The sequence below is a fragment of the Littorina saxatilis genome, linkage group LG12 (genome assembly GCF_037325665.1).
Source record: "Littorina saxatilis isolate snail1 linkage group LG12, US_GU_Lsax_2.0, whole genome shotgun sequence".
Lineage (NCBI taxonomy): Eukaryota > Metazoa > Mollusca > Gastropoda > Littorinimorpha > Littorinidae > Littorina > Littorina saxatilis.
Genome location: NC_090256.1, coordinates 8,739,677 through 8,762,859, shown reverse-complemented (window position 1 = coordinate 8,762,859; position 23,183 = coordinate 8,739,677). Strand labels below are relative to the sequence as shown.

General features: G+C 43.1%; 1 protein-coding gene across 1 annotated transcript in view; it reads right to left on the bottom strand.

Annotated features, from left to right (window-relative positions):
* The window catches only part of LOC138981193 (uncharacterized), a 74,053-nt gene extending 55,088 nt beyond the window's left edge, over positions 1-18,965 (bottom strand). Inside the window, exons 1-9 of the mRNA XM_070354033.1 lie at positions 18,819-18,965; positions 16,870-17,022; positions 14,059-14,217; positions 11,530-11,652; positions 10,878-11,057; positions 9,639-9,767; positions 8,548-8,694; positions 7,362-7,435; positions 4,697-4,850 (exon numbers count right to left, since the gene is read on the bottom strand). Coding sequence (XP_070210134.1) covers positions 4,697-4,850; positions 7,362-7,435; positions 8,548-8,694; positions 9,639-9,767; positions 10,878-11,057; positions 11,530-11,652; positions 14,059-14,217; positions 16,870-17,022; positions 18,819-18,899 — 1,200 coding nt within the window. The 5' untranslated portion in view covers positions 18,900-18,965. The remainder of the gene's footprint in view (positions 1-4,696; positions 4,851-7,361; positions 7,436-8,547; positions 8,695-9,638; positions 9,768-10,877; positions 11,058-11,529; positions 11,653-14,058; positions 14,218-16,869; positions 17,023-18,818) is intronic.
* Between the last annotated feature and the right edge of the window lie 4,218 nt (positions 18,966-23,183).

Here is a 23,183-nt window from a genome sequence, read left to right as displayed (position 1 = left end):
CTTTCTCTCTCTCTCTCACCCACCCACCCTTCCTCCCTCCCTCCCTCCCTCCCTCCCTCACTCACTCACTCACTCACTTTCTCTCTCTCTCTCTCTGTCTCACTCATTTACCTCCTCGGCTTATGCCTGAAAGTTTTACCTGGATGCTATTCTAGTTTATGTACACTGCCAGTAAGTTTAAGATTTATGAAAGCAATTACACATACTTCCAGTGAGATACTTTTGCATGTTATGTGACATGTAAAATGCTTAAACACATTTTTTATTTCATTTCAGTGATGTACAACAGAAAAAATGTCTCATCTAAAGACAAGCAAATCACACCTCTGCGGAGAAAGTCTTCTGAACATAAACTTGGAACAAGATAAACCATTAAGTTTCAAGGACTTGCATTAATTTTCACAGTGGTGTCACAACATTCAGCGCTGTTTTCCAACCTCATACTGTGATTAACTTGAGCGCTGAGCTTCCAGAAACTGCATGACAATGCCCTGTAGACATTCTCTGAATTCTGAGGCTCCTGTGTTAAGAACCAAACAAATGATATACTCAAACCGAAACCTTGAAAACACATGGGCTTCCTTTGATATGTTTGAAAGCAACACTGAAAACACAGGGACTTCTTAGCTAAGTGTTGCACTACCATCCTCCATTGCTCTCTGTTGGCTGTTTCCTTTGGAAGCATGTCCGAGGAGACGATAAAGGACCCGTGACCAACAGTGGTGGAAGTACAGTAGCACAGTGGAAGCTTGATTAGTACATGTAGTAGCAACCTGGCACCAACGGACATAGCAACCTGGCACCAACGGGCATAGCAACCTGGCACCAACGGACATAGCAACCTGGCACCAACGCACATTGCAACCTGGCACCAACGGACATAGCAACCTGGCACCAACGGACATAGCAATCTGGCACCAAAGGACATAGCAACCTGGCACCAATGGACATAGCAACCTGGCACCAACGGACATAGCAACCTGGCACCAACGGACATAGCAACCTGGCACCAACGGACATAGCAACCTGGCACCAACGGACATAGCAACCTGGCACCAACGGACATAGCAACCTGGCACCAACGGACATTAACAGTATTTAGTCCCTGCTGTCTATCTGCACATGTTGACCTCTGTAGAGGCAGCAGGGAACAACTATTTTGTGCAAGAGCAGAGGGTAAAAAAAAACCATGTCTAACGCAAACAGCAGCATGGTTGACCTGAGGACAGAGGACAGAGGACAGAGGACAGAGGACAGAGGACATACACAGTTCACTGGTACCAGTAATGTAAGGCTACAATGAGAAAACACCTCCCTTGAATGGACGCCTTGTCCCTTTGCCTATAATTCTGACCAAAATGTACCTGCCATGACAGGCCACCTGCAACATAGGGACACTTTTGTCTGGTCCCAAGGTTGTCCTTTCATCACAGGTACCCGCCTTGCCATTGCTGTCTATCTGTGCCAGCTGGCAGCCCTGGGGTGTGGAAGAAAAGCCTGTTTTGTGATAGATGAGATCATGAAAAGGACCTATGTCTAACAGCAGTACCAGCAGTAGTGACCATGAGCATGAGGACATACACAGTATCTACCTGGTCACTGCTGTCTACCTGTGTCTCCTGGCGGCCCTGGGATCTGCAGGGAACACGCTGGTGGTTGCTACGGTCATGCGCATGCCTCAGCTACACCGCAGTACCTACATCCTCGTGGCCAACCTCAGCGCCGTCGGTCTGCTCAACTGCCTGCTCACCATCCCCATGCATGTCGCTCACATGCTGCTCGGCCCCGCCGCCTGGGGAGGGAGGGGGGAGGTGCTGTGTAAGGTACAGGCACACATCAACTTCGGCCTCATCCTGTCCATGCTGGTCAACTCGACCGCCATCGCGGTGTGTCGCTACAAGGCTGTGTACGCCACGCACAATATCCGAGGCCAGACGCAGACCAAACACAGAATCACCAGGTTGATCTTCTTTATCTGGGTCTTCCCGGTGCTGGTGGCTTTGTCTGCCTCACCCTTTCTGGGCTTCAACCCTCTGGTGTCGGACTGCTTCTTTGTGGACATGCAGCACGCGTTCTGGTACATGAACGCTGCCCTGGCTGCTCCGGCCCTGGCCAGCATGCTCTGCATGATGGTCATCTACTCCCTTATCATCAAGAAGGTGCGCGACAGTCGCCTCAAAATCTCCAACGTTGGCCAGAACAGCGGGGCCAAGAATGACGAAAGAGACAGCCAAGCTAAACCCACAGCAAGCGATTCTGAAGCATTCGTGTTCAAGGACGACAATCAGTTGAGAGAAATCAGCTCCAACAACAAGGCAGGAATCGCTGTGTTCACTACCATGGTTAATGACCAGATACTGAACATTCCCTCTACGAGTCGCACACCGGGCCCAACTCCGTCCACCAGTGATGCACCTGACCAAACCCCATCTACCAGCCGAGCACCAGACCTCAGCGTTCCTCCAGTCTTCAATCTGGCCCTGACCACCACCAGCACGGCAAGCCCAGACCCGTCTAAACAGGTCAGCCAGCTGTCCAGCCACCTCCAGCCCCCGGTCAAAGCCAGCCCTTCGTCCAACTTCCTGACGCCTGCAGAAGGCATGGACTCGCTCTCCATCCCATCACGTGCGAGCACAAGTATGTCCAGCAACTCTGAGGACGTGACGGAGAGCAAGGGCCCCAGCCGGGCAAAGCGGCAGATGAAGAGAGAGGTGAGGCTGACTCTGCAGCTCTTTCTGGCCTTCATCCTCTTCTGCCTCTTCTACCTGCCCCTGTGCCTGGCTCACCTTTTCCACGCCTGCTGCTCCTTGAGGAAGGAGGTCTGGCTTGTCTTCTACACGCTGGCTCTCTCCTTCGCCTCAAACGCATGGCTTGTCTACGCTCTGCTCAACAAGGAGTTTCGACGTGCGTTCAGGGCGCTATTAAGCAGAAGGCGCTCATTTTGAAAGACAAAGGTTGTGATGTCAATGCTCAGGTCCATACAGCTGACTGTACAGTTACAAACTGCAACAACTTATTAGTGTTATTACTGTTAATCAATGCACCAGGGCACTTTTCATTTGCAGATGCTCGTTTTGAAAGACATTTGTTGTGACAAGAATGCTAAGGTCCATATAGCTGACTCTAAAGAGTTACAACTAAAACACTTGTGTAAGTCAATGCATCAACACTAATGTGTTCATTTGTACATAAGCCAGCTTCTGTGTTGACCATCCAAATGTTTACAACAACAGTGCATTTTTTACTTCACATTCTGAATATGAACATTCACCTACAACACTTAAAATAGGGACTCTGCTGAATTCCTCAGAGAAAGCCTGACTCATACGAGTGCTTGACAATGACAAGACGGCCAACCGCACAGAACCTGAAGGAAGCCATACAATGTACAACAGCTGATCACCAGAAACTGTCTTGCCCATGTGCTCAACTGTCACAAAATGCAGCTGATACTGGTTAATGAAAGGAAATTAGGAACAGCTATCAGACATGACAGTGTTTATATTGCTATTCTGGCCAAGATATGGGGTTATTAAATTGAAAAATGTAAGTTTTTGCTTTGCAGCGGTTGGTTTCAAACGAGAGCAGACAAACTATCTCTGGGTATGTTCATTGCGCATAACACTTTAGTCTACTGCCATCTTGCGGCCCGATAACACTGCGGCCATCTTGCGGCCCGATAACACTGCGGACTTTATCATACGATTAGTGAACTGTAAATAATGTGAGCTGAGTGTCGGTATGAAGCAGACCTCCAACCTTGGCCATGTTTTGTGGGGAAAGGCTAGTGTAGTAGGATTGTTCGCATTCCATAAATGACATTCTGTGATCACCTGCCTGGGGCTCAAAGCAAGGAATCACAGATGGGTCAATGGTGTTTTTCAAAGCTTGTGAGAAGACCTGACACCTGTGCACTGACAATAAGCAGCTTATATTAAGCCTGTTTTCATTTGTTTTTATTTTTTTTGCTTTCTCTTCTTTTCCTTCTTCTGTGTGTGTGCAAAAATCATTGACACATGACCAGTCTTTTTCTAGGCTTGACAGAAAGGATGTCTGTGAGGATGCCAAAAGCACTTGTAAAATCCATGTGATTTTTCTTTCTATTTGTTTGTTGTTTATGTATGCATACAGCTTTGCATTTACGCATAAAGCTTTGCACTTCTCCTAGTACCAGCATAAGGTTCTTTATTAATGAACATTTCTTTATAGTTATTTGAACGCACTTTCTCAAAAAAACGTGCATGTATTAGATACAAGTAATGCATATACATCTTCTGAATATACTGAGCAATCTTTTCTTTTCCAACGAAGACATTGCTGCTACGACTGACATAGAATTCCATACAATATCCGTTTTGAAGAAATTGATTCTGAAGATAACTTCCCATCCGGACGTGCCGAACACACTGTACATATGTGATCTTTCTTGTTTTTGACTCTTGGTGATTAATACATGTGAAGTTTAATCTTTCTGCAAAGGTTTAGCCACCTTAAACAAAATTGTCACAATTTGATTTTATTTGTTTGGGCTCAGTATATAGTGGTATTGAAATGCACCACTGCTGCAAAATAAAGAAGCACCTGTTTAAGGGCACTTGCTACTGAACTCTGTATGTGTGTTTGTGTGCTGGCAAGTGATTCAAACCCGTGACTTTCCGCATATGTCTTATCTACTGGGCAACTGCGCCCGTCTCACCTGGTTGTGAATGGCGGCTGTGGCTAGCTGCTCCAGGGGCTGAGACGTGAAACAACAGGTGTCGATGATGAGATTCAACAGCGCCATGTTCACGTGTTTCTCCAACTCACAGAACTCATCCAGCAAAACTTCGCACACTCCCTCATAGTCTAGTCTGTAAGAAAACAGTCTGAATGCACGCAACTGTTAACAAAACCACAAAAACCATTGGGTCGATGTACTTTTGAATGTCTTGTTTAGTCAAAAATTAAACATTCTAAATACTCATCAATCTTGTTGTTTGATTCAGGATTGTGGAATGTTAGCAGTCTATCTGTTTTATGAACAAAACCATCACACCACACACTCCATGAGTCATATACTAGTCAATACATCTCACACACACCATCCCACCACACACTCCCTCATATACTAGTCAACACATCTTACACACACCATCCCACCACACACTCCCTCATATACTAGTCAACACATCTTACACACACCATCCCACCACACACTCCCTCATATACTAGTCAACACATCTTACACACACCATCCCACCACACACTCCCTCATAATACTAGTCAACACATCTTACACACACCATCCCACCACACACTCCCTCATATACTAGTCAACACATCTTACACACACCATCCCACCACACACTCCCTCATATACTAGTCAACACATCTTACACACACCATCCCACCACACACTCCCTCATATACTAGTCAACACATCTTACACACACCATCCCACCACACACTCCCTCATATACAGGGTGACACGAAAAAAACAGATCCCACCAAAAGTTTAATATTTTCTGAAATAATCAGCCGATTCTTTTATTTTTTCAGGTGAGCCAAGCTGAAATGATGTTCTAACAGCCCACCAAGTTTGAGCTTCAAGATGTCATGGACAACGGAGCATAAGACATTTATAGTCGAGGCCTATTTTCGCCGGCGAACAGATTTGCTCGGGCAACTTTCCTGTTAAATCAGTTATCTATGGATGGAGGGATAAGTTCAGAGACCATGGGACTGTCAATAACCTCAATAGTAAAAACCCTAACAGGGGATCCCACTCTGGTCGACCTAAATCAGCAAGGACACCGAGGAATATTGATTCAGTCAGAGAGTCTGTTGTGCGCAGCCCGAGCAAATCTGTTCGCCGGCGAAAATAGGCCTCGACTATAAATGTCTTATGCTCCGTTGTCCATGACATCTTGAAGCTCAAACTTGGTGGGCTGTTAGAACATCATTTCAGCTTGGCTCACCTGAAAAAATAAAAGAATCGGCTGATTATTTCAGAAAATATTAAACTTTTGGTGGGATCTGTTTTTTTCGTGTCACCCTGTACTAGTCAACACATCTTACACACACCATCCCACCACACACTCCCTCATATACTAGTCAACACATCTTACACACACCATCCCACCACACACTCCCTCATATACTAGTCAACACATCTTACACACACCATCCCACCACACACTCCCTCATATACTAGTCAACACTTCTTACACATGTCCTCTTGTGACACTTCACACACACCATCACACCACACACTCCCTCATATACTAGTCAACACATCTTACACATGTCCTCTTGTGACACTTCACACACACCATCCCACCACACACTCCCTCATATACTAGTCAACACATCTTACACATGTCCTCTTGTGACACTTCACACACACCATCCCACCACACACTCCCTCATATACTAGTCAACACATCTTACACATGTCCTCTTGTGACACTTCACACACACCATCCCACCACACACTCCCTCATATACTAGTCAACACATCTTACACATGTCCTCTTGTGACACTTCACACACACCATCACACCACACACTCCCTCATATACTAGTCAACACATCTTACACATGTCCTCTTGTGACACTTCACACACACCATCCCACCACACACTCCCTCATATACTAGTCAACACATCTTACACATGTCCTCTTGTGACACTTCACACACACCATCACACCACACACTCCCTCATATACTAGTCAACACATCTTACACATGTCCTCTTGTGACACTTCACACACACCATCACACCACACACTCCCTCATATACTAGTCAATACATCTTACTCATGTCCTCTTGTGACACTTCACACACACCATCCCACCACACACTCCCTCATATACTAGTCAACACATCTTACACATGTCCTCTTGTGACACTTCACACACACCATCACACCACACACTCCCTCATATACTAGTCAACACATCTTACACATGTCCTCTTGTGACACTTCACACACACCATCCCACCACACACTCCGTCATATACTAGTCAATACATCTTACACATGTCCTCTTGTGACACTTCACACACACCATCCCACCACAGTGTCTGAATACACACAGTTTGGAAAATTATCTTGCTCAACAAACTCTAAAACAACCAAATAATACAGATTTCTAGTCTTCTAAAAAAAATTACTGTGTAACAATTCTCACACAAAAAAGAACTGAACAACATTTGCTCCTTTCACATTCTTTAATTTGCACATGTTACAAGCACCCCTAAGTGTTTAAAAAAAAGATAACCAGACACCTCACATAGATAACCCCCAAACCAGGTAGAAGAATAATTTTTACCCATGATGACAAAAGATTCCACACTCTCACAAAGCCTTACACCCACCTGATTTCTGACAGATGTGGGCTATGAATCATGGACTGCTGCAGCTCAAACAGACGAAACTTTGACTGCAAAATCTGCACAGTAGTAACATTTATATATTCATTATATATATTTTATTTATATATTTACTATTCTATTGTGATGACTAAATTGCTCACAGGTATAACTCAACTGTTGCAAATAAAAAAGGATCACTGTAATCAAAGGGAAGTTACCAGTCTCTAAACCAACCTGAAAAAACTCAGGAGAGTTTTCCCAAAGAAAACTGAAGAATCACGAAAAACTTACCATGATGTAGACACATAAGTGTGCAACAAACAGCAGACACAGTCATCAAGTAACAGACGGTTTTTTTCTTTAGAATAAATCACTTGAATTTCAAATGAAATAAAATAAGAGAAGCTCTATGTAGTGATATCTGCCCACTGGTCATGAATATCCATATAAGCTGTACATGTACTAATAAGACTCCATCAAAGCATTTACCTTCTGGTATTTATGAACAAACAGGTGAACACACTTTCCCTGACACAAGAGAACAACCCTCCCTCCTCCACTTTGAAAACCGTCTGTTAAATACATACGTACATACCTACTGTGTGTAAAAGTCTGACAGTATCTGTGATGGTTTACGGGAGGCTTACTGTCCGGGCGTGATTTCCGGTATTGAATATTCATAACAGCCGTCCAGCACCAAAACGAGGCGCCATTGTTGTAGAGGAGCAAGTCCACGAAAATAAATTCTTTGAAAATTTCTCACGCTCGACAGAAAGCAGCCAGGATGTTCCCGTTCGGTGAGCGTTCAAATGGAAGTATGCTTGTACTGTATGTAGACGCTCGGGGAGCTCTGTGGTGGTTTACGGGAGGCTTACTGTGCCTTTAATAAATCGTCAAAAAAAGACACAAATGCAGTCACCACATTAATCCCTGCGTGAGATTTGCTGTTACACTAAATGAATCTAAAACCATTCACTCCTCTTTCCGAACGTGACAATTCACTTTCACATGGCTAATTCTGAAAATAGCTCACAAAACAGTATGCACAGGTGAGTGCGCAGCAAAGCAATGACCAGATTTTATTTTTTGCGCCTTTTGCGTGAATAAAATATTTTTGTCACTAAAAATGGGGGTGCGCCTAATGCACTGTGGGTGAGTGTATCGCCTTGTAGGCTGTAAAATACGGTACCCTCTGACAGGTGCGAGTGACGAGGTGGCGGTACGTTCCATGACACAGAAGGGCCACCCCCATGGCATGGCGGATAATGCTGGCGATCCAACTCTCCATGTCTGGGCTCAGTTCAAAGCGGCTACCCTCGCCTAGACCCTCCAACACCTGGGAGAGAAAATGAAAGAAGGTAAATAGATAGGCATTATGCAGAGGAAGTGTGGTTACAGTGGAACCTCCCTTTCAAGATTTCAACAAAATAGAGTTACAGTGGAACCCCCCTTTTAAGACCCCCCAATTAAAGACTCCCTCCTTTTTAAGACCTTGTTTTCTCAGACTTTCTGTTCATAACCTCTGTAAAATTACCCCCGTTTTAAGACTCCCTCCTTTTTAAGATCTGGTTTTCTCAGATTTTTAAGAGGTCTTAAAAGGGGGGTTCCACTGTATCTGAGAAACAAAAAGAAGTAAGCGCTCGATATGCATACTACATATGCAATTGAGTAAGTGAGAGTCTATGGTGAACCAATCTCCTGGCACATGAGAGAATAACAAGCATTGGAATGAAGAAGCAATACAATACAAAACAATACAATACAATACAATAATCTTTATTCATCTCTTAAAGAGAAATTACACGCTTGACTGTGTGTCTGCAAAATCAATCAACCAATCAATCAATCAACCATGCATGTAGCAACATTCACATCGCATACTCACATCATATCGCCACACGCAAACACTGTACCCACACACCTACTAAAACAAGCCTAAAAATAGAAACAATGCATTGCCTGTTATAAAAATTATATCACATTATCATCTTATCACATTTTAACCACATTATCGTATCACTTTGTATCCTATAAATCAATATAACTAACAGCAGAGAAAAACAACTGATAAAAGGATGTCAAGATTATGCCGTTATGCCGTTCATTTACAGACAGTATTAAAAGAAAATACTTCCACACACTGTTTTGCATTTCACACTTTGAAACTTCCCTAATTCCTAAATTACCAAACAATTGCCTCATCGCTTCAACAACGTTCTTCCTAGCACACTGACAAGGCATCACACTGACAAGGCATACTTTCACAGTGGCGCTCTTTACCTTGTCTATGTGGTCCACAAAATGACCAGCAAGATCTGCATCCAGGTCTGTGGGTGGTCCACTTTCCAGGGTAGCCCTCATATCCATCAGAACAGAAATCGTTTGGTCTAGCACTTGCTGTTTACAGGCCTGGAGTGAGTAAAAAGACAGTATTTATCAATGAAAATATAGACTATGCCAGAATTTTAATTAAAAAAAAGAAGTATGGACCATGACAGAAATGTAAAAAGAAATATGGACCAATTGACAGAAAAATACAAATGATGGACCATGACATAAAGATTTGGACCACAACAGTAAATCAGATGTCAGATTGAGTAATTTCCCGGTGCTGACACGTCATTCTGCTTTATGCCAGGTTATGCCGACTCTCCTGCACAGCTCTGGCAGAGTTCTGTTAGCATTGGAAAGTAAGTGCTGCCGTTATATAACGGTAGCCAGATCAAAAAGAACATGCAGGGTACAACTTAAGAAGCTTCAGAATACAGATAGATAACAAAGTTACTGTCTGTTACACCTAATTTGACTAGCTGGTGTGACGGAGTATTTCTCTGAGAGCCAGAATACAAGCTTCTACAGAAATGCATGTTCTGGTTTAGAAAATGATTACTGTCATTTTGTTTGTTTGTTCGTTCATGGGCTGAAACTCCCACGGCTTTTACGTGTATGACCGTTTTTACCCCGCCATTTAGGCAGCCATACGCCGCTTTCGGAGGAAGCATGCTGGGTATTTTCGTGTTTTTATAACCCACCGAACTCTGACATGGATTACAGGATCTTTTTCGTGCGCACTTGGTCTTGTGCTTGCGTGTACACACGGGGGTGTTCGGACACCGAGGAGAGTCTGCACACAAAGTTGACTCTGAAAAATAAATCTCTCGCCGAACGTGGGGACGAACTCACGCTGACAGCGGCCAACTGGATACAAATCCAGCGCGCTACCAACTGAGCTACATCCCCGCCCGATTACTGTAATCACTTTAAAAGAAAGTGGTACCCGCGATGAAAGGACACCCTTTGGACAAGCTACAAAAAGGTCTCTACATTGCAAATGCCCTTTCGTGACAAGTAATTATTTCTGTTTGGTGCCTTACATGCCAACCGGCATAACGGGCAGTAAATTAGTAAGTAGTTATTTTAGTCACGTTTACCGGCAAATGGCCAACAGAAGGTGTTCATTATCTTAAAAAAACAAAAATGCCCACACACACACCAGTCCCCCCCCCCCCCCCCACCCACCTGAGCCTGTGGATTGTTGGGGTACTTGAGGTGGGTCTGTATGGCCATGCGCAGGCTCGACACTCCCTTGCGCATTAGATTGAGTCCCGTCATCAACTCGTCTCTCTGAGCACTGCTCACAAGGTCCTTCTGACGACGACTCATCATCATCGTCATGTAAAGCACAGCCTCTGTCAGCTCCTGAAACACAAGCAAAATACTGGTATGTTTGAAGTACATTGAAACTTTTGTTTCCAGACTTTCCCTTTGAGGACCCCCTCTGTTTCCCAAGATTTCTCCCTGTATCAAGCACATGACTGTACATAACTAGGGTACATGTATAAAGCTGGAGGATTGCAAAATGAATTTTGAGAGACATAAAGATTCACAAGGCCAAAGGAAAACACACAGTAAAGATCAGTTTGTTCTTCTTCTGAAAAACTTGCAAAATTCTTTCAAACGGGCACACAGAAGCACACACACACACACACAGAGAAAAATACACACACACACGTACACATGCATGCATGCACACACACCACGCACACTCACAAAATGGACCCACCAACAACAAAAATCTTTGGTCAGATTACCCCGAGAGCACTCTATCACACACATACACATGCACACAAAATATAATATATAAAGAAAACACATATCAAAATCAGCTTACCTTGAAAGCAGACACAAGGTCGCGTGACTCTCTGACATTGCAGACATTCTTGACCTTGGTCTCAACAACGGACACAGCCTGGACACATCTTCTGACTTCCACATCATCCACCACCACCAGCACCTACAGTCAACAAAACTGCTTAGTTTTCTGCCTTGCCTTGTACATCATCCACCACCACCACCACCTACAGTCAACAAAACTGTTTAGTTTTCTGCCTTGCCTAGTACATCATCCACCACCACCACCACCACCTACAGTCAACAAAACTGTTTAGTTTTCTGCCTTGCCTAGTACATCATCCACCACCACCACCACCTACAGTCAACAAAACTGTTTAGTTTTCTGCCTTGCCTTGTACATCATCCACCACCACCACCAGCACCTACAGTCAACAAAACTGTTTAGTTTTCTGCCTTGCCTTGTACATCATCCACCACCACCAGCACCACCTACAGTCAACAAAACTGTTTAGTTTTCTGCCTTGCCTTGTACATCATCCACCACCACCAGCACCACCTACAGTCAACAAAACTGTTTAGTTTTCTGCCTTGCCTTGTACATCATCCACCACCACCACCACCTACAGTCAACAAAACTGTTTAGTTTTCTGCCTTGCCTTGTAGTTGTACATCATCCACCACCACCAGCACCTACAGTCAACAAAACTGTTTAGTTTTCTGCCTTGCCTTGTACATTATCCACCACCACCACCACCTACAGTCAACAAAACTGTTTAGTTTTCTGCCTTGCCTTGTACATCATCCACCACCACCACCACCACCTACAGTCAACAAAACTGTTTAGTTTTCTGCCTTGCCTAGTACATCATCCACCACCACCACCACCTGCAGTCAACAAAACTGTTTAGTTTTCTGCCTTGCCTTGTACAGCATCCACCACCACCAGCACCTACAGTCAACAAAACTGTTTAGTTTTCTGCCTTGCCTTGTACATCATCCACCACCACCAGCACCACCTACAGTCAACAAAACTGTTTAGTTTTCTGCCTTGCCTTGTACATCATCCACCACCACCACCACCTACAGTCAACAAAACTGTTTAGTTTTCTGCCTTGCCTTGTAGTTGTACATCATCCACCACCACCACCACCTACAGTCAACAAAACTGTTTAGTTTTCTGCCTTGCCTTGTACATCATCCACCACCACCAGCACCTACAGTCAACAAAACTGTTTAGTTTTCTGCCTTGCCTTGTACATCATCCACCACCACCACCACCTACAGTCAACAAAACTGTTTAGTTTTCTGCCTTGCCTTGTACATTAGGGTTGGGAACGGATGTGTTCAACTTTACCTTTAACTTGAAAGGCCGTATGTGTGTCTTTGTATACTTGCCTGAACACAAAGCGAGAGGTTGCGAGTTCGACCCTGGGTCAGGGCATTAGCAATTTTCTCCCCCCTTTCCTAACCTAGGTGGTGGGTTTAAGTGCTAGTCTTTCGGATGAGACAAAAAACCGAGGTCCCTTCGTGTACACTACCTTGGGGTGTGCACGTTAAAGATCCCACGATTGACAAAAGGGTCTTTCCTGGCAAAATTGTATAGGCATAGATAAAAATGTCTACCAAAATACCCGTGTGACTTGGAATAATAGGCCGTGAAAAGTAGGATATGAGCCGAAATGGCTGCGATCTGCTGGCCGATGTGAATTCGTGATGTATTGTGTAAAAAAAAAGTTCCATCTCACATGGCATAAATAAATCCCTGCGCCTTGAATATGTGCGCAATATAAATTGCATAAAATAAAATAAAATAAAATAAATAAATCCCTGCGCTTAGAAATGTACCCATGGAATACGCGCAATATAAGCCTCATATTGATTGAAGGTCTGTGAGCATCTTCGTGCATGACAGCATAGCACGGCAGTATCAGCAACTCATTTAAAATGAACACCTTAAGAATTTGGAATCCTTTTTTTTGTACAGCTACTGTTTTCGCATGCTCATGTCTGTGTGTGCGCACGAGTATCAGTTCTCTGTGTGTATTCCTAGGTGTGTTCTGTGAATGCATGCCTGGGTGTGTTGTGTACAAGCACGCATGTGAATGGCAGTGCCTGTCAGTGTCAGTATGTGTAATCACACAAGCACCACTGGCGCATAAAATCGGAAAATGACCCACATGAATTCCATTCAGCGGGTCAAAGGGCGCATCTAAATGACTAATAGTAATACTACTGCGCCACCATATGCACAGTTTGTGTTTGAATTTGGACTGAGAAAAGCAAAAGCGCACACCAAAACACTCACACAGTTTGGTGACTTGATAAAGCTGCAAATCCCAAATTCTTTAGATAACAGACTGCACCGTTTATCTTCTTCGAACGAACAAATTGGGAGGGAGGAAGGGGGGGGGAGGGGGGTAGACATACCCCTAGACCCCTCCTAAGCATACTTGGTCCTGTGCGTCTTTGCAGACTATGTCCCATCCCAATTTGGTTGAGGGGAGTCAAATGACCCATACTATTTTTTCTCACAGGCTGAACCCCGATGCACCTATCTTTGACTGACCCTTAGCACAGCTTGTAGCACGTCTTTAGCAGCCGCAGTGAGGGAAGAGTGGGCACGGCTACTGGTGGGCGTTCCACTAATTCTCTGTCCTGCCACATACAGCTCACTCTTGGCCAGTTCCAGTGTCTCGCAGGCAGCGCTCATCTGGCTGTCAAACAACTGCAAACAAACATCATAATATGCTATGTTATGTCTGCTGCAAAGTAGTAAGAGGGCAGTCACACACGGGATTCAATCGTGAGATTTACCCTGTCACACGGGCGACTGAGTCGTGGAAAATAGCTACGACAAGTCTGCGACTGAGTCGTGGAAAATAGCTACGACAAGTCTGTGACTCAGTCTCATGCGATTCCCTCGTAGCTTTGAGCTTTAGAACTTGTTCTATTCCTGCGACCCAGTCATCAGTCAATTGCAGGGGCAGAGCCAATCAGAAAGCGTCGTTGCGGCCTTCACGCCGTGACGTAAAAAATGGCGGACAGTGGCGGACAGCGTCTCTTCGTCGATTCAAAACTTTTTGGAAGAACAGTTTCTTACTCAGATATAAAGGAGACGGTTTAGGCGTGTACAGCGGTCGGGAAACATTAATTGCAACTATCTGGGAACTTTATTTCTCGCAAAGGCGTAATGCTGAAAGGTATTTTTCAGAAAGGTAGAGCGATGTTCGAACATTAGCGTCTGCTCTCGCAAAGCGCATTTGCCGTGTTCACTGTGACACGTCACTTCCGCCCCGTTCGCGTGGAGTTATCGTTCGTCAATCGTTCATCGTGTGACGGGTCAATGGGCTACGATGTGATGTGCGATCGGCTCAAGACTGAATCGCGCGATTGAATCTCAACGATTGAATCGCGTGTGTGACTGAAGCTTAAAGGCACAGTAAGCCTCCCGTAAACCATCACAGATACTGTCAGGCTTTTACACACAGTACAAACACCCTTCCATTTGAACGCTCACCAAACGGGAACATCCTAGGTGCCCTCCGTAAAGAGCGAGCAATTTTCAAAGAATTTATTTTTGCGTGGTTTATCTTACCCCTAACGGTTTTTTGTGTGTGTTTTATTTTCCACTGCTTTTTTTAAAAGTTATTTTTTAACAGAAAGTATTATAAATAATGTTATAACCAAACAAGGTGTAAAACCTATGAATTAGCTGAAATATTGTTAACATTGTACACAGAAATAAGGAGACAGTACAAAGAAAAAAACAAGCAAATCACGCATTCACTCACAGCATCCTGACTCAAATGAAACAAAACTGTAACACTCACCAAATGATGTCTAGGTAATCCATATTGAATATAAGTCACATTTTCACAACAAAGTACCAACTGTACACCTATGAACAATTCCAAAAGGATTTGAAGGCTCCAGCCATCCATTGTTATCAGTGCTGCCACGCCCCCATAGCTCCTGCACGATTCCGAGATACATGTTCGTCTAGCAGTATCACCGCCTACCACGTGTAGTTTGCCGACTCGTACTAGCAACAACGGGACTGTTTCTTCCTCAATATCACTGCTATTATCGCTTTTTTGAGGCTAAAACGACACGATGTATCATGATCTACAGGATCCTCAAGATCCAACATCCGGAGAATCTCCTCCCGTGACAAGGCTCGCCTTCGATTCATTTTTTTTGTTCGAAAACACCACGCAAATCTGCACTAATTTGATCAAGCCGGAAGAGAAAACCACGTGTATCAAGGGAAACAACTCAATTTATTGCAATCTTCAAAAACCGGGAAGCAATCACGAGTCTTGTACCTTGTAAGACTGGTACTGAAAAATGCGCGTCCCGTCCATGGGCGTGTCAGCGCGGTTACTGATTTATCAGTGTCCCGTCGCGAAAGTGTTAAGACTGCCCAATTGAAGACCATCCCCGCCCCTAACATTTTGAGGTTTTATCTGCTGGACATATGCATACTTGACACCACTGGAATAACACATGGGAATGAAGAATCACGACTCTATTACTAAAGACACGAGACCATTCTGCTAAGGCCAAAAAAAAAAAATTGTCTGTTTCTGGTCACCCGACCGACCCTAAATTTCGGCGCCGACCCTAAACTTTTTTTTTCCAAACTCAAATTTTTTTTATTTTTTTTTTGGTGGTAAAGGACAGGATGAGAAAATGAACAACAAAAACGTGTGAAAACGAAAGTCCACTGACGATTTGTAAATGTGTTGAGTGTCTTGTCTCTATGTATAGTGAATCCAGTCTCTATGCGCAATTTTTAAAGTTAGTTTTATTGGTCTACATTTGGGGTAAAAAAAAAAAAAATAATAAAAAAAATCCCTACCTACCGACCCTATTTTTTTTAGCCATGTTACCAGAAACAGACAATTTTTTTTTTTTTGCCTAATAAACAACAATGTCAAGTTGTATGGGTTTTGGAAGAGTTGCTTTCACTTGTGTTCCTTGCTTTTCCATAGTAACACTGAGGCAGTCACTACATGAGAGATTGTGACATTGCAGGCCCAGACTACAAAAAAGTGCATGTTTGTCTGCGTTCAATCGTTAAAGGAAAAGGAATTCTGACTAGAATGGATCAATAAATAAATTAAAATGTATTTTTTTATCAAAATGTGACCGCAGTCTTGTAGAAGAACAATGACTCGACCTGTGTCAAATGCCATATTTTGGTAAAAAATGTAAATAACATACATATAAATATTATAATATATACTAGTAATACACACACCCAAAAACATTATGATAACATAAACTTATTCATGTTATGTGTCAAAAAACACAACCAAAAAAACAACAAACCTCCAAGCACCTCAGCATAAAGATTTGAATGAACAAGATTTACCGGATCAGGCGAGCGGTGTCTCTGGTCATGTCCCACTCTGATGAAGCCCTCCACTGCCTGGGTCACTCTGTCCACACAGGCACTGACGTTGAGAGCCGAAGCATCTGCCGGCTCTTCGCCTTGAACCTCATTTAGTATCATCAACAGGGACACCTGGACATTAAATATTCACAATTTGAGTTTTGATTAGATTCCTTCCTCAGTTCACATGGCAGTCTCATGTTTGAGAGTACAGTGGTACCTGCGATGAAAGGACAGCCTTGGGACCAGCCAAAAGTGTCCCTACATTGCAGGTGGCCTTTCATGACAGGTATACTTTGGTAGAGATAATATAAAAAGGAACAAAAGAAGGTGTCCTTTCAAGAGAGGTGTCCTCTAATGGGAGGGTCCACACATCGCAGGTACTGCTGTAATCCCTATTAGTATTACTAAATTTGTATAGATTCTACGAATCTAACTCTAATATTCTTCAGTTCCTGTTGTGTGCATGGGTTTTGCAGTTACTGTCTTAAACTAATGACCAAAGTTTGGAATTCCAGTCCCATCATATTAGTAGTATTATCAAGCATTGTTTAAGTACATACAATACTAATTACTATATTCACTAATTTAACTGAGTTTGACAAGTCCAGTTTGAATACTATTTTGATTAGCTAACTATACAGCCACCATCTGTCAGCTGAAAACAATATGAAAATTACGAACTGGGCCTTACGCACTTGGAGTGTATACAGGGGTCAGAATCTTGTATACACTCCGGCTTCCGGATTTGCCATTCGGCATTCGACAACACTTTGCGATAGTAACGCATAGCAGTTGATTATAAGAGTACAAAGAAACAAAAACAATCTGATGCTGCACGGCCTTTGCTGTAACGTAGATTACGTTTTCGGGGTGTACTTAAAAGACCAGACACTGAACCGCATCAACACTCGGAGCGTCATTCAACGCCATTTTGCGAAGGAACGGTTCACTTTCGATTCACGGTATCAAAGTACGCTGGGAACAAACACAGACAAAAACAAACACACACACGAAACTGATGCTTCACGGCAATTTATTGCCGGAGTTTAGAACTCACTTGGAGTGTGTATCGACCTAGAAACGGTTGTATACATGTATGTGGTAATGTTGAACTTTAGCGTGTTAAATTCATAGCTCATAATTCAGAGGCATTTAACTTTTAAGTCTCCAAATTTGTAGAACCTGCACTTGTAATCATTAGGAGTCATTTTAGATCCCTTTGAAGTTACGGAATGAACTGTACGAATGCATTTCGTTTACATGGGTAAAAGAAGGAATTATCCGTATGAGCGAACAAGGGAGACAACTCTTTTGTGTAAGTGATGTCCCATGGTTGACAATGTACGCCATTTTCGGTGCATTTTCGTCGACTGAACAACCAAATTAATTAATTATGCTTAAGTTTGGAGCTCAATCCGTCAATTAATTTCACGGCAAATGTTCTTTGGCTTGCTTACATGGACTTGTATCAAATATAAGTAAAGAATTCTTTCTTTCTTTATTTGGTGTTTAACGTCGTTTTCAACCATTCAAGGTTATATCGCGACGGGATAAGTAAAGAATGTCACTGGATTCTGAGCTATGAATTTAACACACTAAAGTTCAAAATTAGCCTACATGTGAACGTACATTATTTGACAACCCTCGACACTAAAAAAAAGAGATAGCAGAAGTCCATTCATTGTCGGAGTCACAGTGTATACAGATTCATCACTCTGAGTGCGTATAGCTTTTGCCTATGAATTATTGAATGCAATGAGATGCAGGAGCTAATGTAGACTGCGAAGCAAGTGTAGACACATGCACACATGACCAAGCAGCTTACACACTGCGGATATCGATTTTTGTTTCGCCAGATGTGCAAGTTTATTGTCTACATCAGTACATGAGACTAGAGATTGAAATACGCGTAGAAATTCGCTTACCTGAGACGCAATCGGCGCGAGAACGCGCTCAGTCGATTTACTTTTTACAAGACGCGATATCAGTCCGTTTGTAACTTCCATTTTGACCAAATTCTCCGAGAACCAGCTAAAACAGTGTCTTTTAGCAGAAGAGTTGTTTTGAATCGACTGCCACTTATGGTCTCAAGCCAGACATGTTCGGACCTGCTTTGTAAACAAACCAAATAAGAATATACCAGTTGAGAATAACAATTTGCCAGCAGCCGGCCGTGAGGAAAAGCAGGGCCGACTTGGGGGGGGGGGGGGGGGGGGGGTTACAGGGGTTGCGCAACCCCCCCCCCCCCCCCGCTGGCTTAAGCATGTACCTCCCAAACGCTTTTGTTTTTGTTTTTGTGGGGGAGGGAGGGTTTTGGGAGGTTGCATCGAATTTACCTTTTTCGTTCAAGATCGAGAGGCTTCCTTTCCCTCCAGAAACATCAAAAAACGTTCAGTTTCAAGGGGGCTTCGCCCCCTTGCAACCCCCACCAAGGGGGCTTCGCCCCCTGGACCCCCATCTGTAACCCCCCCCCCCCCCCCTAGTACTTACCTAGTCTGGCCCTGAAAAGTGTCGAGGAATGTTTATTGATCCAAATGATATCATTGAGCGAAAGCATTTGATTACCAATATTGACTGACTGTGTGATGATATCTTCTGCTATGGTCTGTTGAGACAGTGATATCAAAATCGAGACCGGAGGTCGAGATTTTGATATCACTGTCGAAACAGACCAATAGCAGAAGATATCATCACACAGTCAGTCAATGTTGGATATATTGCTAATTCTCTGGACATTTTGTATTTACTGTAAAGAAATTACAAAAGTATTTGTCTCAGTTTTGGCTGTTCCATATCCCTCCCTCTGATTATTATTTCTGTTTGTTCACTCTTTTCTTGTAGCCTACTTTTCAGTATTTCAAAATGTCTTTTCTTTTAAAAAGTCTTTAGTCACTTGCTCAACTAAATTCTGGGATAATTACATTTTCATATATATTTGTTTGTTTTTAAATGTAGGTGTTTTTTGCTTTTGAAGTGGGGAAGCAATAAAGAGGTCGTCGATATCAAAACTGATATCGACGGAAATGTCGTCGATATCACTTTTGCACTGAGCTCAGTTTTGCCCAATTGACCAATGGAAATCCACGTAACATATGAAATAGCAATATTGCGGATTATTACCAATTCAGTGCCCCATATGCCTTTTTGACCAATCAGGACGGATTCTAGGTGACCCTCTAAATGTTATAACGTTCAGGCAGGGACCCTTTTTGTTTATCACACTAAAAATTAACAAGAAAAAGTAAAACTGAATGTAATTCAACAATATCAGCGTGATTTATTCTAAAGAATGACACTTCCGAATGCTGTCAGGTAATACTCTCGCGAAGCAACCGAAACGCATGTTTAACATGGTTTATATTGTGAGATTGTTGTGTGTCAAAGGCATTTGACCTGTGAATATTCATCACGTGAGGTGTGTTACTCTGATTGGCTGACTCAGGTCACGAGAATTCTTTGACTGACAGGCATAATCAGGTAGAAGCGCTCAAGTTCCTACTGCGGCTGTTCTGTCTAATTCGCGGGGTTGCTTCGAAATTTCTTTTGGTCGAATTAAACGGTAATAAAACCGTTATTTCTAATATGCTGACTGTTAGCAAATGATAACAGACATGTCTCACAAACGATATCAGCATTCGCCTAAAAGGCTCATGCTTAATATCTTTTTTCTCGACATGTCTTGTTATCATTTGCTAACAGTCAGCATATTAGAAATAACTCATAATATTTTCTTTTATTGCTATTTCCTATGTTACGTAGATTTTCATTGGTCAATTGGGCAAAACTTAGCTAATTGCAAAAGTGATATCGACGACATTTCCGTCGATATCAGTTTTGATATCGACGACCTCTTTACTTTATTGCTTCCCCACTTCAAAAACAAAGACACCTAAATTTAAAAACAAACAAATATATATGAAAATGTAATTATCCCAGAATCTAGTTGAGCAAGTGACTAATTACTTTTTGAAAGAAAATACATTTGGAAATACTGGAAAGTACAAGAAAAGAGTGAACAAAAAGAAATAATAATCAGACTGATTCAGAGGGAGGGATATGGAACAGCCAAAACTGAGACAAATACTTTTGTAATTTCTTTACAGTGAATACAAAATGTCCAGAGAAATAGCAATATATCTAACATTGACGGACTGTGTATAGCAGAAGATATCATCACACATTCCTTCAATGTTAGATATATTACTATTTCTCTGGACATGTTGATATCTTTGAGGCAGCAGATGTTTCTGCCGCAAAGTGAAACTGATTCGAAAGAATACTTTATTCCTTTGATGAAAGATATTATTCAGCAAACACACGTAGGCTACACACACACCCACACACCGTCCACACATACGTGACACACACACACACACATACACACATACACACATACACACACATGCTCATACATACACACACACACGCGCTCGCGCGCACACCCCCACTAATTAACTCACACACACACACACAAACACACACAAACATGCGCACACACACACACACACACACACACACACACACACACACACACACACACTAAATGAAAAGCTACATGTATAAACACCACTCGCACACACGCACCTTTTCTCTCTCACACCACACGTACATACACAAACACACCCACGCACGCACCCACGCAAGCACACACATATACATACACACACTCACCGTGCACACCACACCACACTCACCTAAACACACGGACGCATGCACACACACACACACACACACCGCACACACACACACACACACACCGCACACACACACACACACACACACACACACACACACACTCATATAGCCTACACACACGCCCGTTCAAACACGCGCGCGCGCACACACACACACACACACACACACACACACTCACAGGCACACACACACACACACACACACACACACACACACACACACACACACACACACACACACACACACACACACACACACACACACACACACACACACACACTAACACTAACACTAACACTAACACTAACACTAACTCACAGACGTACACTGTTTTAAAACTAAAAGCAATTGTGTTAATTCGAACGAGTAAACCCGTATCATGTTAACAGTAACAACCTTCCTCATTCAAGATTATACCCTTTTAAACGGAGACCACGATTATTGCCAGGATTTGAAGTAACAAGTGTAAATAGACATGAACTTTTTACAACCTTATTTTTTTTTCTGTGATACAAAAATGGGTGCAATAAAACAATTTTGCTAACTGTGCAATTGCTGATGTGACTTTGAAGGAAGTTACATGGAAAAGCATTATTGTTAGACTATTATATGTGGATTTACCTGATTTGACGCAAAGTTGTTAACGTTTAGGCACATTTACATGCACTCCACCTTGGTATCGAATTTTCAGAAAGAACATGAATTCAGCCATACCGTCGCCTTCACATTGGTCACAGAAGTTGACTGACCAGCCCTTATAACTACTGTCAACCTGAATCGTTCAGTGACTACTTAGATGACTACTAAATACTGTATTCATTGGCCCGTGAAAGACGAAGAAAATTGACTACTTGAGAGAAAAAACAAACATGTTTTGACAAGTAAATGTTTACACGTTTGCTGAATCTGACCGGCACGTGGAAGGAAAACAAATATTTAAACACACACACACACACGCACACAAACAGTTAATGCTTCTTAAGTAACAATGTATTCCTGTCACAGACGTAAAGTGTTTGACACACACAAACACACACTAATCAAATGTAAAACGACATTGCGGCAGGATGGGAGTGTGGCAGGTTGGGTTGCGGCAGGCTGGGATGCGGCAGGTTGGGAAGTGGCAGGTTGGGTTGCGGCAGGCTGGGATGTGGCAGGCTGGGATGCGGCAGGATGGGGAGATGGGATGACACCTATGTTTGACCGCGTGTCAACTGAAGGCAATGGTTGTTGTTTGCTTGTATTATCATGTGCTTGTGCAGGACTCCCCACGGAGGACCGTCCTAGAGAGTCCCTGGACCCCCACTTTTAATCTGTAGAGGGTCCATGGGTCCCCTAAGCGGAGTTTTCGAGGGTCCCAAGAGTCCAAGGTCCCCGAACCTCCTGTGTATATATATAACGCATTGTGATCGCGAATAGTGTGATATGACTTGAAGTGTATTTATTTCATCAAAATGTTCTGCTCCGGCTTCAGCCTCCTTTCCGATATTGTCCTTTCCGATATTGTCCTTTCCGATATTGTCCCCGCGTGAAATTGGCACTTGTGCTTGCATTAAGACTTAACTGACAACTACAGTCTGAAAAGAGTATCTACG